This window comes from Apium graveolens, chromosome 9 (genome assembly GCF_009905375.1).
Source record: "Apium graveolens cultivar Ventura chromosome 9, ASM990537v1, whole genome shotgun sequence".
In the NCBI taxonomy this organism is placed as follows: domain Eukaryota; kingdom Viridiplantae; phylum Streptophyta; class Magnoliopsida; order Apiales; family Apiaceae; genus Apium; species Apium graveolens.
Window position 1 is genome coordinate 22,732,166 of NC_133655.1, and position 16,097 is coordinate 22,748,262.

The 16,097-nt window shown below is 40.4% G+C and overlaps 4 protein-coding genes across 5 annotated transcripts; 3 read left to right on the plus strand and 1 right to left on the minus strand.

Moving 5' to 3' along the window:
• Nucleotides 1-260: 260 nt before the first annotated feature.
• LOC141682921 (pentatricopeptide repeat-containing protein At5g15300) lies at nt 261-2,093 on the plus strand. The gene has a single exon (XM_074487607.1). The coding sequence runs from the start codon at nt 286-288 to the stop codon at nt 1,909-1,911; it is 1,626 nt and encodes a 541-aa protein (XP_074343708.1). The 5' UTR covers nt 261-285; the 3' UTR covers nt 1,912-2,093.
• Nucleotides 2,094-3,204: 1,111 nt separating this feature from the next.
• LOC141687227 (pentatricopeptide repeat-containing protein At5g15280, mitochondrial) lies at nt 3,205-7,558 on the minus strand. 2 transcript variants are annotated; one of them, XM_074492430.1, is made up of 2 exons: nt 4,450-7,558; nt 3,914-4,193 (listed from the first exon to the last, which is right to left on the minus strand). In XM_074492430.1, exons 1-2 carry the CDS (start codon nt 7,541-7,543, stop codon nt 4,051-4,053), a joined length of 3,237 nt encoding a protein of 1,078 aa, XP_074348531.1. In that variant the 5' UTR covers nt 7,544-7,558; the 3' UTR covers nt 3,914-4,050. The 2 variants fall into 2 exon arrangements, with proteins under 2 accessions (XP_074348530.1, XP_074348531.1); XM_074492429.1 differs by having other exon boundaries at nt 3,205-7,558.
• Nucleotides 7,559-9,061: 1,503 nt separating this feature from the next.
• On the plus strand, nt 9,062-11,407 carry LOC141685116 (uncharacterized). Its single transcript, XM_074490240.1, has 4 exons — nt 9,062-9,117; nt 9,359-9,417; nt 10,365-10,744; nt 10,799-11,407. The coding sequence occupies exons 1-4, from the start codon at nt 9,062-9,064 to the stop codon at nt 11,405-11,407; spliced, it is 1,104 nt and encodes a 367-aa protein (XP_074346341.1).
• Nucleotides 11,408-13,421: 2,014 nt separating this feature from the next.
• On the plus strand, nt 13,422-14,534 carry LOC141685117 (uncharacterized). The gene is made up of 2 exons (XM_074490241.1): nt 13,422-13,779; nt 13,867-14,534. The coding sequence occupies exons 1-2, from the start codon at nt 13,422-13,424 to the stop codon at nt 14,532-14,534; spliced, it is 1,026 nt and encodes a 341-aa protein (XP_074346342.1).
• Nucleotides 14,535-16,097: the final 1,563 nt, after the last annotated feature.

Sequence of the window (16,097 nt, forward strand, 5' to 3'; positions counted from 1 at the left end):
TTTTAATTTATTATGTATTCTTGATTACTAATTAAAAATAAATACTAGATGAAAATAAGAGGTTTTCTGAAAAAAATATGTTCTTTTCGAATATATTTCTTTCAAAAATATAAGATTTTTACAAAAATCTTGAATGCAATTAAAAAAAAATCCAAGAAGTTTCGTACATAGTTATTTTTTATTCCAAACCGTATTTTTAAAAATATTTTAAATTAACGGTAAAATCGTAAACAAAATTAAAGAAAATGCTCTAAAATTAATTATTTTGTTGTTGTACTCCGTCTGATGATAAGAAACAGGAGAAGCGGGAGTTCAAACAAGTTAAAACACTGGGGAAAATGCAAGTCTCTCCAAACTTTAAAACAAGCTCACGCTTACACGATCATCAAGGGTTTCAATTCGGACCGGTCAGCTCTCAGAGAAATTATTTACGTTTCAGCAGTTGCATTAACTTCTACTATACACTATGCACACCAACTGTTTGTGAATATTACTCAACCAGATAATTATATGTGGAACACTATGATGAGAGGCTCCGCTCAGAGTTCTAATCCATTCTTGGCTGTTTCACTATATACCCAAATGGAAAAACAAGGTGTTCGTCCTGATAATTATACGTTTCCGTTCGTGCTTAAGGCGTGTGCTAAGCTTTGTTGGGGGAATTTTGGGTGTGGGATTCATGGGAAGGTTGTGAAGTTTGGTTTTGAGTGGAATAAGTTCTCGAGGAATACGCTTATTTATTTTCATGCGAATTGTGGGGATATAGGGGTGGCGAAGAGGATTTTTGATGAGTCGGTTGAGAAGGATGTTGTGGCTTGGTCCGCTTTGACAGCAGGGTATGCGAGGAGAGGGGATTTGAGTATTGCTAGGAGGCTTTTTGAGGAAATGCCGGTGAAGGATTTGGTTTCTTGGAATGTTATTATTACGGGGTATGCAAAGAGAGGTGAGATGCAATGTGCGAGGAGATTATTTGATGAGGTGCCTAAAAGGGATGTTGTTAGTTGGAATGCTATGATTTCGGGGTATGTTATTCATGGATTGCATAAGGAAGCGTTTGAGATGTTTGATGAGATGGTAGGTTTGGGAGAGTTGCCTGACGATGTTACTATGTTGAGTCTTTTGAGTTCGTGTGCTAGTACAGGTGCATTAGATGTTGGAGAGAAGATACATTGCTCGATATTGGATAGGCGCAAGGGAGACTTGAGCATTGTGATTGCGAATGCACTTATAGACATGTATGCAAAGTGTGGGAGTATTGAAAAAGCAATTTCAGTGTTCCGAGGCATGACGGATAAACTTGTCTCTACATGGAATTCGATAATTGTAGGCTTAGCATTTCATGGTCATTCTGAGGAATCTATTGGCTTTTTCAAAGAGATGCTAGGATTGAATCTCAGGCCTAATGAGATCACTTTCGTTGGGGTCTTAATTGCTTGTAGTCATGCTGGTAAAGTTGAAGACGGGCGCAGATTTTTTAGACTCATGCGAGATGTGTATAATATTGCACCAAACATAAAACACTATGGGTGTATGGTGGATATGCTTGGCCGAGCTGGCCTACTGGATGAAGCATTTGGGTTTATCAATACAATGGAGATTGAACCAAATGGCATTGTTTGGAGAACTCTGCTTGGAGCCTGCAGGATTTATAACAATGTCGAACTAGCTAAACGTGCTAATGACCGTCTACTGAAACTGAGACAGGACGAAAGTGGTGACTATGTACTACTTTCAAATGTTTATGCTTCACGAGGTGAGTGGGATGGAGCTGAGAGGGTGAGAAAATTGATGGATGATAGTGGTGTATGGAAAGCGCCTGCATGTAGCTCAATCGACAGCGACAACAAAGCTCTTTTGCATTTTTTGCTAGACTCAGAGTCTCGAAAATATTCACAGAAAGGAACATTGTGATCTGACTAGTGGTCATAATTCAGAATCGTTTCTCTTATTAACTTTACTTGGCTAATTGCTTGAGAAAAATACATGGTTATAAGATATACGGCAATTTAGTGTTTCATCAAATTGTATATAGTACTGGTACATGGCTGTACTTCACCTATTAAATTGGTTAAATATATTAACAATCAAAGAGATGAGATGTGTTCTTTGTTGTGCTGCTTAATATGTTGGGAATATACTTGGAAACTTTAGACTGGAGTAGTGGTGGAGTTGGTGCTACCTGCTAAGGTCTCTTTCTGATTGCTTGCTTGCCTCTATCCATTTTATGTTTTCAACATTCTTGAAAGCTATAAACAACTAGTTCTTCTAGATTTTCTGATCTAAGATGAGGGATCACGTCGGCAAGCGATTGTTGCAACAATAATGTGTTACGTGTAAATTGGATTTTTGGTTTGCATTTTTCTGTTGTGTAAATTGGGTTTTTGGTGTGCATTTTTGTGGGTCATCGTACAGCATGGTACCAATAATCAATTGACCAAGCATTTCCCAAGTTTCCAACACCTTCAGTTTTTTTTTTGTTTTTTATACCATTCTCTGTAGGCCTGTCAACTAAGAGAAAATCCGATCCGACCCGAGATTATTTTAGCAGACATGAATTGACCTATTAAAAATCTAATCTGATTCGATAAAAAAAATCTGATTACAAATGAAGTAGATATAAATTTAGGCCGATCCGGTTCACATATTTATTTGTTTTTTATATATAAACTATATATTATATAATAAAAATATTTTTTACAATTTCTAATTTAGAATTCTTATCCTCGACTGAGTTCCAAAGTTCCATTGTTTGTACTTCATTCTATCTAGACTCTAAATTCCATGTCCATTTCTATATTATACTCGAAGTTTTTTAACTTTTTGAAAGTGCATATCACCCCGATCTTAATTCACATGACATTTCCACTTCAATACATCAATTTTTTCTATTATTATAATCAAATACTCTACGATTCAACGGTATATTTAGTTTTTGGTAAGTTTTCAATTTATAATGGCTTTTATAATAAGTTCTTTTAAAAAATAAATATAAATAAATGGAGCGGATATCCGATCCGAATGAATCCGAATGTCAATCGGTCCATAAAAAAATCCGGGGCCGATCCGATCCGAATCCAAAAAAATAAATTGAAATAAATATGAATTTAGATCAATCCGATCCATTGACTCGCATAATTCTCTGTTATCTACTAAAACTCACATCTCCTTTAAATTTTCCAGTCCCGGTACTTTCTAAAACCCTTTTTCTAATTGAACATTACCCAAAATAAGATACTATCTATTCTTAAAATTCTTAAATTCAGGTCTCTAAATCAATCTGTAGTTAGAAGATATATTCTGCTTCTGCACTATGGCAGCATTCTGCAACAAAAAGAGAGTTTTCAACATTTCGGACACGAACCTTTATGCTACCTTGACCATGTATGCATAATGCATTACACAAGTGTCATCAAAATCATATCATGCAAGAAGTTCTTTCAATTAGCAGCACACACCACCTTTGCTCCCACCAATTATATAATGAACATCAATAAATAAGCGGAAACTATATCCAAACTAAATTTATGAGTAAATATCTTCAGACAAGCAGATGTTACTATTCTCCAAAATGATTTTTTTCTTCTACAAGGATATGCAATGGTTAGATTAACAGAATAACAGATACAGTATATGGGTACATGGGTACAGGACATGCAATCCAGATTCTAGTTGTATGGTTAATATAAACAGATGCAGTATACATGCACGCCCTCCAGATTCCAGTTATATAGTTAAAATTATAAGGTTATAGTGGTGTTATTTTGCACATACTAAGAACTGATAATTGCCAGATAGTTGGATATTGATAGAGTGCTACCTGGAATCGGTATTATTTGGCTTTGGGGTTCCCCTTCCGCACAAATCCACTATCAGAAAGAAGCCTTGACAGAAAGTTAGGTTTGCTTTTGCTTTTATCTTTGTCGGTAAAAGAGCTTAAATGTCGGATCAAAGACCACTGAGTCTCAAACTCTGGCTCATAACCCTGTTGTTTCATTGATTTCAAAAGCTCTGATGCCTTGCTGTAGTTCTTCTCCAAGCAATACCTATCAATCATGGAGCAGTAAGTCTTTCTGACTGGAATTTCGCCCATCTGAACCATGTTATGAAGTAGTGCTTCTGCTTCTTCTGGTTTTCCATCTTCACAAACTTTTTGAATAAGGGAGTTCCATGTGTTGGTGCTCGGATATAGTTTCCTATGCAACATTTCACTATGTAAATCCAGGGCTTCATTCAATTTATGACAGGTAACAAAACATTGAATTAGATAATCATAACTGGTAGAACTTGGGATGTTTCCATTCCTTAACATTATGTCAAGAAGATGAACTGCCTTATCTTGCCTTCCACAACATGAAAGAAGCTTGATTATATTATCATACACAATAATTTTTGGAATCAGATTTTTGGTTTCCATCCTATCTAAGAAGTTTACTGCCTCTTGGAAATTACCATGGGTTAGAAAACCTTCCACAATGTAATATTGAATGGTTGAAGCATGAAACCGGCCAAGTGACTCCATTTCTTGACTCAACTTCAGTGCTTTCTCAAGCTCCCCACTTCTACAGAGACACTTTATTACTGCTCTGAAACAACGATTACTCGGTATGATTCCTTTTGACATCATGTTACCCATATAATCAAGAGCACGTGACACATCTTCAACGCAGGATAATCCATAGACCACAAGATTGTACGTGGTCTCCTTAAGATGAAATCCCCTCTCCTGTATTTCTTCTAACACTGAATTTGCAATCTTCACATTTCCAGACAAGAAAAGATAAAAGATCAGAATATTATATATAAACTCATGCAAACTTTCATTTTCCTTAAGCATAAACTCTTTTACGTTTAATGCAGAGGTGTATCTACCCTCCATACACATGACGGACACTAATCTCCGGTAACTCTGTGTTGAGATGGTAATACCCTGTCTCATTACAAAACCAAGTAATTCTGCAACTTTCCTGAAGTCCTTACTCTGACAATAACCTTGAAGAAGTATGTTATGAACTTCGTCATGTGGGCGTACACCCTTCAGCAACATGTATTGAAGTACATTGGCTGCTTCTTCAACAATCCCTGCCTTACAAAAACCATTCATTAGATTACTGATAGAAAGAGGCAGCAAAGGCTGCTCTGTCAAGATACTCTCTCTCAGATCAGATATTTTCTTAAAAGCTTTTGTTCTGCATAGCTCGGGGATTAACAAAACAAGAATCTCCAATTTTGGAGACAGTTTTTTGGCAAGTATTATATCATATAGCAAACAGGCTCTCGCAATTCTTTTCTCCTTGCAGAACCCTAACAGTAGATGGCTGTAAGCTACACCATCCAAGATAAAGTCTTTCTTTGACATTTCTTCGGTCAAAGCCTGTGCAACTAGTGCAAACCCTTCACTGCAAGAATATTCAAGAAAAGAATGACAAAGATCCAATTGCATATGTGGGTAAGTGACTGTCATAGTCTCAAAAAGCTCTAATGCTTCATTGAGCATTTTCCACTGGAAGAGGAGACCTATAAGTAATTTAAAATCCTCATACTCAGGCACCCACTTATCCACTCTTGCTAGTTCCCAACACTGCTGAACGCATCCCAAGCCTCCTACCCTGCATAAGTCCTTTAATATAGCAGTGTAAGTGGTATTTGTGATTTCTTGACGCTTTTGGACCATTTCATCAAAGATGATCTTGGCCTTTGATGCATGTCCTCTTTCAATAAGTGCTTGAACAAGATTATTGAGAGTTTCCTGGTCAAGCTGGCTTGACAACTTTGGAAATCTTTCCAAGAGACCTGTTATTGGTCTGATACCACAACGAGACGTGCAAAGCTTATTTAATGTTGCTGAAAAGACTGACAAAGATAGGTCCTCCCCCCAGTGAAGCATATCATCTACCAACAATATCGCGCGTTTAGGATTTTTAGGACAAAAGTCCCGTAACACTACATTGTTAATGTCAGGAATCATGGAATCATCAAGAACTTTTGTTGTAATTTTCTCAAATTTATCAATATCTGTGTCCAAATAAAGTCCATTTCCTATATTATCGAAGAACTCTGTTCTTGAAAACCTCGGATAATTATCCCTCCTCACTTTTACAGAGGATGAATCAAACCCCAGTAACAAATGTGCTTTTGATAGTAAATCTTCTGTCGGTGATAAATGAACCATTCCATGGCCTTCCATCTCCCTGATCACCACTCTCACTTCATCAAATTGTCTAGCTCTACAGAAACCAGCAAGAAGAACTTTATAGGTTGACAGCTCAGGTGTTATGGCCCTATCATTCATTTCATCAAGAATATCCTTGGCATGGTTCCACATGCCCTCTTTGAGTACCCCACCAATCAGAGCATTGTAAGAATATAAATGAGGTTTTAGTCCCCTGGAAAAAATCTCTGAGAGGTAAATGAAAGCATCCTTTAATTTACTTCGACGACAAGCCCATGCTATGAAGATGCCAAATGTTATTTCATCAGGGATGAAGCCTAAAAATTCGAGTTCCTGCAAGAATAAAAATGCTTCTTCTGTGCCAAAGCTTTTGCACAAAGAATTCACAATCATATTACCACAGTACGCATCTGGAACACAATCAATTTCAGCAAAAAAGCTTAGAAGATCATCATATTCCTTCTTCTCACAGTATACACTGGCAATCGCTTTAATAACTAACGCGTTGGGTTTCAATCCATAAGTCGCAATCTTCTTTACAAGGTTTCTTGCTTCTTGAATTTTTCCCTCTATGCAAAGCATCTGAATGACTTTCTGGTAAATTCGCTTACCTTCTAAATTAATTCCCAACTCATTCTGCACCATATCAACAAACAGCTGAAATGCTAACTGTGTGTGACCAAATTGAACCAACTTGTTAAGAAGAACATGATAACACCCCAACGACGGCACCAAACCTAAACCCCTCATTCGATCATAAACAGAAATGGCCCTTTTCAATTCATTACTTTCTACATACCCTACAACCAAATTACTGAACAATTCTCCACTCTCCAACATAATTCCTCGACTTTCAACTCTCCCAAGTACCATTTCCGCATCCCTAAACATTCTTGCCTCGACAAGCAAAGAAACCATAATCTTACAAGACTCGGAAACATGCGAAAATTCCCTACTTTGGTCACTAGCCCACTTAAAAATACCCCATAAAGATTCAACCTTTTTAACTTTCTGTTCAAAATTCCCACCATCACTCTCAAACCCCACTAAAATTTCAAGAATATCTTGAGGCTTTAACTTCGAAAACCTCAAATATCTTCTGGCAGTTTTGGGGGATATACAAGAAAGATTAAGAAGATAATCTTGAAGATTAAAATTACAAACTTTATTATCATCCCAAAGATGTGAGCATTTCAATTTGACTGATTTTGCAATACCGGAAAAATTATTTACTGATTTATCTAAATGGGAATTGTTTGATTTAGTTACAGCAGCTAATGAAGTGAAAAAATAATGAGAGATTGGGAAGGTGTAGAAGAGATTACAAACCTGAGTGATGTAGGGTTTATGAAGCATGCCATTTTTGAATATCATTAATGTTGTTGCATCTTCTGCTGCTGGTTTTTTTGTAAACATAAACCTGGTTTTTTTTTTTTTTAAGCCGCTAGCTCTACGGGCTCACGTAATAGCCTGTAAACCACGTGAACCAAGTTAAATTTTCCTCCTAGGGATTCGAACCTGTGACCAAGAGTTTAGTTTTCCTCTTTTTAACCAACTGAGCCAACCCTTGCGGGCTGTAAACATGAACGGAAGAATGGACCAAAACGTCATTTTTGAGCGGTCCAAAATATTACTTTTAATAATAACGGCCCAAAATGTCACCTCATAACCGTATTTCGTCTTACGTTTTGTTTTTTTGATGCAAAACGGTATATAGTATTCCTTTTTGGTATTTTATTTTTTTAATATTTTTATAATGTGCAAAACGTTAGTTGAAGTAACGTTTTGACTCAAAACGGAACATCATATAGCGTTTTGTATCAAAACGGTACTTTTTTACCGTTTTACGCATAAAAAAAATAAAATATCAAAACGTTACGCGAAGTACCGTATTAGATCTTTTGAATAAACGTTACATAATATACATTTTTGAAATAACATTTAGGACCATTTTTAAACTCAATTAAAGGCTAAATGTGCCCTGGACTGAGAGTGAATTTTGTTTTGTAAATTGTGATGTTTCAAGAATTGTGCGTTGGGCTGGGCTACTCTCGGAATTGTGGGATAACTTTCAAGAATTGCTTGTTGGGCTATGCATAGTCTTGGAATTGTGGGAAAAGTCCGGTCCTCGCACTTTTCTTTTTTCTGTTTACGGAATATTTGATAAATAAATAATTTTTGTCAATTAAATAATTTTATCCTGATTCCAACATAATTGAAATAATATATTTTAAATTTAATGCATGTGTAATCTTATTAAATAAATAAAATTTTCAGTTCTGGACTGTATTCATTTATATTTATTTATCGAGATTTTACTACACAATTTTCTGAACTTCTCGTTTGTATTTGAGACGCAGCATTTTGTAGTTCTATGGGATTTAGGTCAAATGTAGTCCTATAGTTCAAAAATATTCAAATACGTAAATAATTTATAAATAATAAATTACTCGGTACTTATATTATACATGTAGGGGGCTTATCCATTTTAATTTATCTGAGATAATTTTTATAAATATCTTAAAGGCCCTATATAACTCACCTTCTGTTTCTAGACTAAAAAATATTGGGCCTTAGACCCCATAATCAATCACACGCAGCCCAATCGTTTTTGCAGACTACCAATATAAAAGGTGTATATATACCGGATATTTTGGACACGACACGACATACATGACACAAAACGATACAAAAATTTAGCGTTTGTATTTGATTTTTTAGTACACGATACGAAATTACACAACACGAAGTACACGGTCGAGATGTAGGGTCGATTTTAATCTTATATGTTATACCCAAAATTTGGCATTGGATTAACTCGGGTCAAACGCGGGCTAATTACAGTCAAACTCGGTATTACATTGTAGAGGGCTAGGACGCGTCCAGACACAGATGACGCGCCTGCTTGAGAAGGGATGTGTTACGGAGCGTGGAGAGTGCATGGTCAAGTAAGGACGCGCCTAAGCTATGTGGACGCGTCAATGATTATGAAAGTGTTTGGCACATGAGATCTTGTGGCGATGGACGCTGTAGGACGCGCCTACATTTACCATGACGCGCCATAGGAAGTGGAATGATGTGCATGATGGTTTTTGAGGAGACGGTGCAAGTCTCATGAGGGTGAGGGCGCGCCCAATGTGTTAGGACGCGTCATGTGGTTGGTCTATGTGTTCTCAATGGTGACTTCAGGGCAAAGCTTGCATGGAGAGGAGTAATGGAGGTTAATTTTACTAATGTATTTGTTGCAGGTACTCTTAGACGTCTCAAGGAGGGGGATGTCCGTGAAAAGCTTGAAGGCCTCCAGGGGTATGCCTGATGATTGAAGGCCTCCTCCTGTATTCAACGGGTGTCCTCGTTGGGGATGTGGGGTTAACTTTGGTTTGTGCTTCGGGAACTCTGTTCTTGCATTTAACGGGTGTCCTCGTTGGAGAACTTTGGAGTTATCCTGCACTTTGCACCCAAGAGCTTGGGATCACCTGTCATGTTATCTGGTGGGTTATCCTCATTCGGGGGACAGGGATGCGTTCGGCACTTGGGGTGAACCGTGGCTATACCTGCGTCCGTATATCAAGGGAAATAGTTGTGGCGGAGTGTTATCTTTGCGCAGGGAGATGCATTATCCGTGAAGTCCTGCTATTATGGACAAGCCTTGGGCCTTCGCGGTTGGGCCTCATAGTTGGACATTCCTAAAGCTAGCGGAAGACGGACTTTGGATGGGCTTCTACTTGGCCAAGGAATAAGAAGTCTAAGCCCATTAGATTTCTTGTTCCACGAGAACTACGTTAGGCTTTATCCCTATATAAAGGGTACGTAGGCACATTGAGAGGGTAAGAAGTTGAGAGCTAATAAGAGAGCCACCACTTACTCTGATCAATCTCAGCCTAAAACAACCACAAACCACCATACGCCGCTTGATTTTCCGGCAAAGAACCACCGTCACATATCTTAGTTCCGGCAAAAAACCTCAATCTTTGTTGATACCAGATTCCTCCGTCAACAAATTGGCGCTAGAAGGAGGGGTGCTAATTAAGGTCGTAATCTTAGGAGGAAAAGATGTCTTATAATCGTGATGGAAGTTCTTATGATGGAAGTGACAGCAGATCTGAAGAAAGTAAAAAGTTTGACTTCATACTGGCTAATGTGAAACAGAAGGAAGGAGAAAGTTAGACTTCATACTTCAAGAGGTTTAATGCAGAATCCACTTTGGTGAGGGGTGCAACTGATGAGACGCTGAAAATACTTCTTATAGCTGGATTGCGTGTGGGAACAGATTTCTGGAACCACCTGCAAGGGAAAGACCCTGTGTCACTAGCTGATGTGCTTGCGCAGGCGGAATCATTCAAAGCAATTGAACAGTCGCTTGCAAAAACAAAAAAGAATGACAACACACATAACTCCAAGGGGCGATCCAAGAGAAGGGATAGATCCTTGAGCCCAGATTATCGGCGGAATGCCAGAAGCCCCAATAGAGTGAACACCGTGAACACGCGGAGAGAATGGAGCCCGCCATCGAACTACGAGAGGAGGGTCAGCAATTATACGCCGCTGGCGGCATCCATTGATCATATCTTTGAGGTAAATAAGGATAGAGAAATCTTCAAGAAGCCCGACCATCTAACTTCATGGTAGAGCAGAGACAAAAAGAAGTATTGTGACTACCATGAGTCTACCGGCCATGACACCCATGAGTGTCGTCACCTGAGAGATGAAATTGAGGAATTGATCAAGGCTGGATACCTAAGAGAATGGATTGACAAGGTGAAGCGACGCAGGGGAATCGATGACAAGGGTAAGGATGAAAGACAGCCCCCGCGGGCGGAAGATGTTGAAAAAACAACAGAAGTTAAGTTTCAGAGGGCTGGCAGCATCAGGGCAATTTTTGGAGGACACCCTTTTGTTGGTGATAGTAATCGAGCACTGGAAAGAAACGCGAGAGAAGCGCGACATTCGCCGCTCACCAACATTCACAGCCTGGAAGACAGACCTCCGAAGGTCTTTAAGGGAGAGTACGCTGATATTACGTTCAAGGAAAAAGAATCAAGGTGGGTGCATCATCCCCACAACGATGTCCTGGTGATTACCATGCTTATTGGGGCAATGAATGTACATCGAGTCTTCTTGGACAATGGGAGTTCTACGAACATCTTGTACTACAGCACTTACAAAAAGCTAGGTTTCCCGGATATCGACATGTATTTTGAAGATGCGCATGTCTATGGCTTTACTGGGAAGCAGTGAGAGTTATGGGTTCGGTCAGGCTTCCCGTCACCCTCGGGGAAGGAGCTTTGTCAGTCACTCAAATGATAGACTTCAAAGTGCTGGATCAGGATTCCGCACACAACGTGTTGGTCGGCAGACCTTGGTTGCGAGCGTTCAGGGTGATAACCTCGATACATCACTTGATGATAAAGTTCCCAATACCAAACGGAGTGGGCAGTCTGAGAGGGTCACAATATGAGTCACGCGACTGCTATCATAAGGCTGTTAAAGAATTCCGCAAGAGAAGTTACGAAGGAAAAGGTCTTCCATTTGAGGATGTAGAGGATATTCATATAAAACCAAGCGGAGAGGTTCATGCCCACTATTTCGTAGAAGGCCCCGAAGAGGAAGAAACTTATATCACTGGGAACTCTGTTTGGACGCTGGGGAATGTTTCGAAGATCCGTAGCGTGGAAGAAGTGGTGGTGAACCATGCAGAGGAGATCATACAGAAGGAGGTTAACTGGGAAAAATTGGAAGGAAGAAGTGAGATTTTGCAAGGTCTCGGAAATAACTTCAAGGCGGATGCTCCTCAAAAGAAGGACGCGCCCTTGAAAAATAAAAATGAAATTAAGGTTGATGCTCCTCAAAATGAGGACGCGCCCTCTTCATCTGCGTTGCACAAAAATATGCCATGTCTTGAGGTGGATACTCCCGCTTATGGGGACGCGCCCTCAAACGCAAAAGTGGAAGTCGAGGACCCTCGAGACTTTAATTTCGATTTGGATCCCAGGATCCCCATGCCCGCCGAAAAGACGGGTCCGGCCGAAGACACAATATCTATTCTGGTTGACAAAGATGACCCGAACAAGGTTTTGAAGGTGGGATCCCAGTTAGATGATGAAACGAGGGGAAATCTTACCCGCTTCTTAATTGCAAATCTTGATGTCTTCGCATGGAGTCATTCAGACATGGTAGGAATCGACCCAGAAGTAATGTGTCATCGGTTGAATATCTTCCCGAATTGTACTGGCATACGGCAAAAACACCGCCCGATGAGTGGGGAAAGGGCGATAGCATTAAAAGAAGAAGTAGACCGGTTGTTGGAGGTGGGACTAATCAAAGAATCGTTCTACCCCGAATGGCTTGTAAATCCAGTGCTTGTGAAAAAGCCGAACGGGAAGTGGAGGACATGTGTGGATTTCACAGATCTCAATAAGGCCTGTCCAAAGGATAGCTTCCCGCTTCCAAGAATTGATTAGTTGGTTGGCGCGACAGCGGGGCATGCATTACTGAGTTTTATGGATGCATACTCCGGTTATAATCAAATTCCGATGTATGGCCTTGATCAAGAGCATACATCCTTCATTACTGACAGGGGGTTATACTGTTACATAGGAATGCCGTTTGGTTTGATTAACGATGGCGCAACCTACCAGTGGTTGGTAAACATGATGTTCAAGAACCAAATCGGAAAAACCATGAAAGTGTATGTGGACGATATGCTGGTAAAGTCCAAGGTGGCGGATGATCACATCAAGCACCTGATGGAAATATTTAACATTCTAAGGAGGTTTCGCATGAAATTAAACCCACAAAAGTGTGTGTTCGGCGGAGTCGGGCAAGTTTCTCGGGTTCATCGTCAACCATAGGGGAATTGAGGCCAATCCTGCAAAATATTAAGGCATTGTTGGATATGAAGTCACCCACCAATGTGAAACAGGTGCAGAGTCTGACTGGGAGAATTGCCGCGTTAAATCGATTTGTTTCCAAGTCGTCCGATAGATGCAAGGAGTTTTTCAAGGCGATTAAGTTAGCGGGGAAAGACTTTGTAAGGACATCAGAATGCGAAGAGGCTTTCAAAAGAATCAAGGAGCAACTGGGAAACCCTCCTATGCTGTCAAAACCGTTAGATGGAGAATCTTTAGTACTGTACCTCGCGGTGTCTGAATATTCAATCAGCGCAGTTCTGGTAAGAGAGGAAGATGGGTAGCAGTCACCAGTGTACTATGTGAGCAAGCGATTGCATGACGCTGAAACTCGCTACATAAGCATGGAGAAGTTGGTTTATGCCCTAATTCTTGCATCAAGAAAATTGCGGCCGTATTTCCAAGCCCATAGAATTGAAGTCCGTACGGCATACCCGCTACGACAGGTCCTTCATAAACCAGAGTCATCAGGAAGAATGCTAAAGTGGGTTGTGGAGTTGGGACAGTTTAATTTGGAATATGTGCCCCGGACAGCGATTAAAGGGCAAGCCTTAGCTGATTTCTTGTTGGAATTTGATTCTGAAGTTGATGACAAAGCTTTAGTGACACTGCATCCTACTCATATGGAGGAGTCTGTGGAGGAGTTTCCACATCCCTGGTGGACTTTACATGTGGATGGGGTAGTTAACAATGGAGGAGCAGGTGCGGGTATAGTACTTGTGTCTCCCGAAGGCCATCATCTGATGAGCGCAATTCATTTCAAGTTTTATGCAACGAATAATGATGCAGAGTATGAAGCGTTGATTAATGGCCTGAAGATCGCTTTGGAAATGGGGGTGCGAAACCTAATTGCAAGAAGTGACTCAGAGCTGGTGGTGAATCAGGTGAACGGGGGATTTCAAGCGCGAGGCCCGCGAACAGAATTATACTTGAGATACACACAGTGCCTGATTGGAATGTTCAAAGAAGTTAGGTTGGAATGTGTTTCGCGGGAGAAGAACAGTAACGCGGATGCTCTAGAAAAAATGGGGTCGCAACAAGAGGCTGTGTTGTTAGGATCCATCCCCCTTGAAATCCAGGAGATTCCTAGTATCCCGGAGATAGAAATTATGCAAGTGGATGAGGCTCCCAAGGAAACATGGATGACGCCCATTTTGGCCTACGTTCGCGAGGGAACACTCCCTGAGGATAAGTTTAAGGCTCGTCGACTCCGCTATCAGGCTGCAAGGTATGTGATATATGACGAAGTTCTATACAAGAGAGGTTTCAATCAACCGCTGCTTAGATGTATTGACGAAGAAGAAGGAAATTACATCTTAAGGGAAGTACATGAGGGAATCTGTGGCAATCACTCGGGGGGTAGCTCGTTGGCGATGAAAGTTTTGCGCCAAGGGTATTATTGGCCTACTATGAAAGAGGATGCTAAAAATTTTGTCAGGGCATGCGATCACTGCTAGCGCTTTGCAAACTACTCGTCTATGCCGGCGACGCTCTTGACATCTATGGTAAGCCCATGGCTGTTTGCCATGTGGGAAATCGATCTTATCGGAGAATTACCTAAAGCTAAAGGAGACGTCAAGTATGCAGTGGTTGCGGTCGATTACTTTACTAAATTGGCGGAATCTATGCCATTGGCTACTATCACCGCAAAGAAAATCAGAGATTTTTTTTTTCAACTCCATCGTGTGCAGGTTTGGAATCCCTTACAAGCTTGTCTCTGACAACGGAAAGCAATTTGACAGCAAGGAGTTGCGACAACTATGTGAGGAGTTGAAAAGTAAGAAGGAGTTTGCAGCGGTCTATCATCCTCAAAGCAATGGGCAGACGGAAGTTGTTAATAAAATAATAAAGCATACCCTCAAAACCAAACTGGAAGAACGCAAAGGAAATTGGCCTGAAGAACTCCCGAAGGTGATGTGGTCATACAACACTACACCACGATCTACTACGAGAGAAACTCCATTCATGCTGACTTACGGCTATGAAGCTATGGTCCTCGTGGAAGTTGGTTCAGGATCCCTTCGCAGAGACCGGTACACAGAGGAAGATGCCGAGTTTAATCAAAGGCTTCATTTGGATCTCTTGGAGGAAACAAGGGAAAATTCTCAGCTAAGGCTCGCAGCGTATCAGCAACGTGCCGCAAGGTATTATAACAAGAAGGTAAAGGGACAATTGCTGAAGGTGGGAGATTTGGTACTTAAGAAAGTGATGCCCAATATGAAGAACGCCCAACATGGAGTGTTTGGAGCTAATTGGGAAGGACCATACAAAATAAAGGCCATCTTGTGGAAAGGAACTTATCACCTTGAAGACATGGAAGGGAAGCTGGTTCCGCGAGCGTGGAACGCGGAACATCTCCGAAAGTATTACCAGTAAGGCGCGACTTTGGCCCCTTACGTACCTCCTTTATTATATATTTAGGGCTATGCCCGGATTATAGGCTAGAATTAAATAAATTCCCCCTAGCCTAGGGGGTAGTGCATGTACTACTTACCTTAGAACTAGTTGAAGGGTCATTTTTTCGAAATAATTTCCCCACAGAGCATAGTAGCCGTGGGACTGGTATACTTTTGACACCAGAGCACATTATAAATAAAAATTTATAAAATTTTCCAAAAGTTATTTGCTTGGTTTGCTTGGTTGCATGACGCGCCCTAGCCATAGGGCGCGCCCTGAGTGATAGTTCTACACAGATGTTAGTTGAAGTAGTGGCTGTCAAACGGAACAATAAAACTCAAGTAAAAATGGAACTAAGACGTGTACTATTTCCAAGGACGCGCCCAAGTTATCTTGGTTGATGCTCTTTTAATTTTGACAAAACATAACTAAAAAAGGAAGACAAGTCCTTGCTAAGGACGCGTCCTGCCTGAAGGATGAAGTATTTTTGGGGAGGCGCATCAAAAAATTAGGACACGCCCCATTGTACTTTGTGCCTTGACTAAATACACAGGTACAACATGGTTCATGCTCATGTATTTTCCAAAACAAACAAAGACGCGTTCAACTAGAGAGGACTCGCC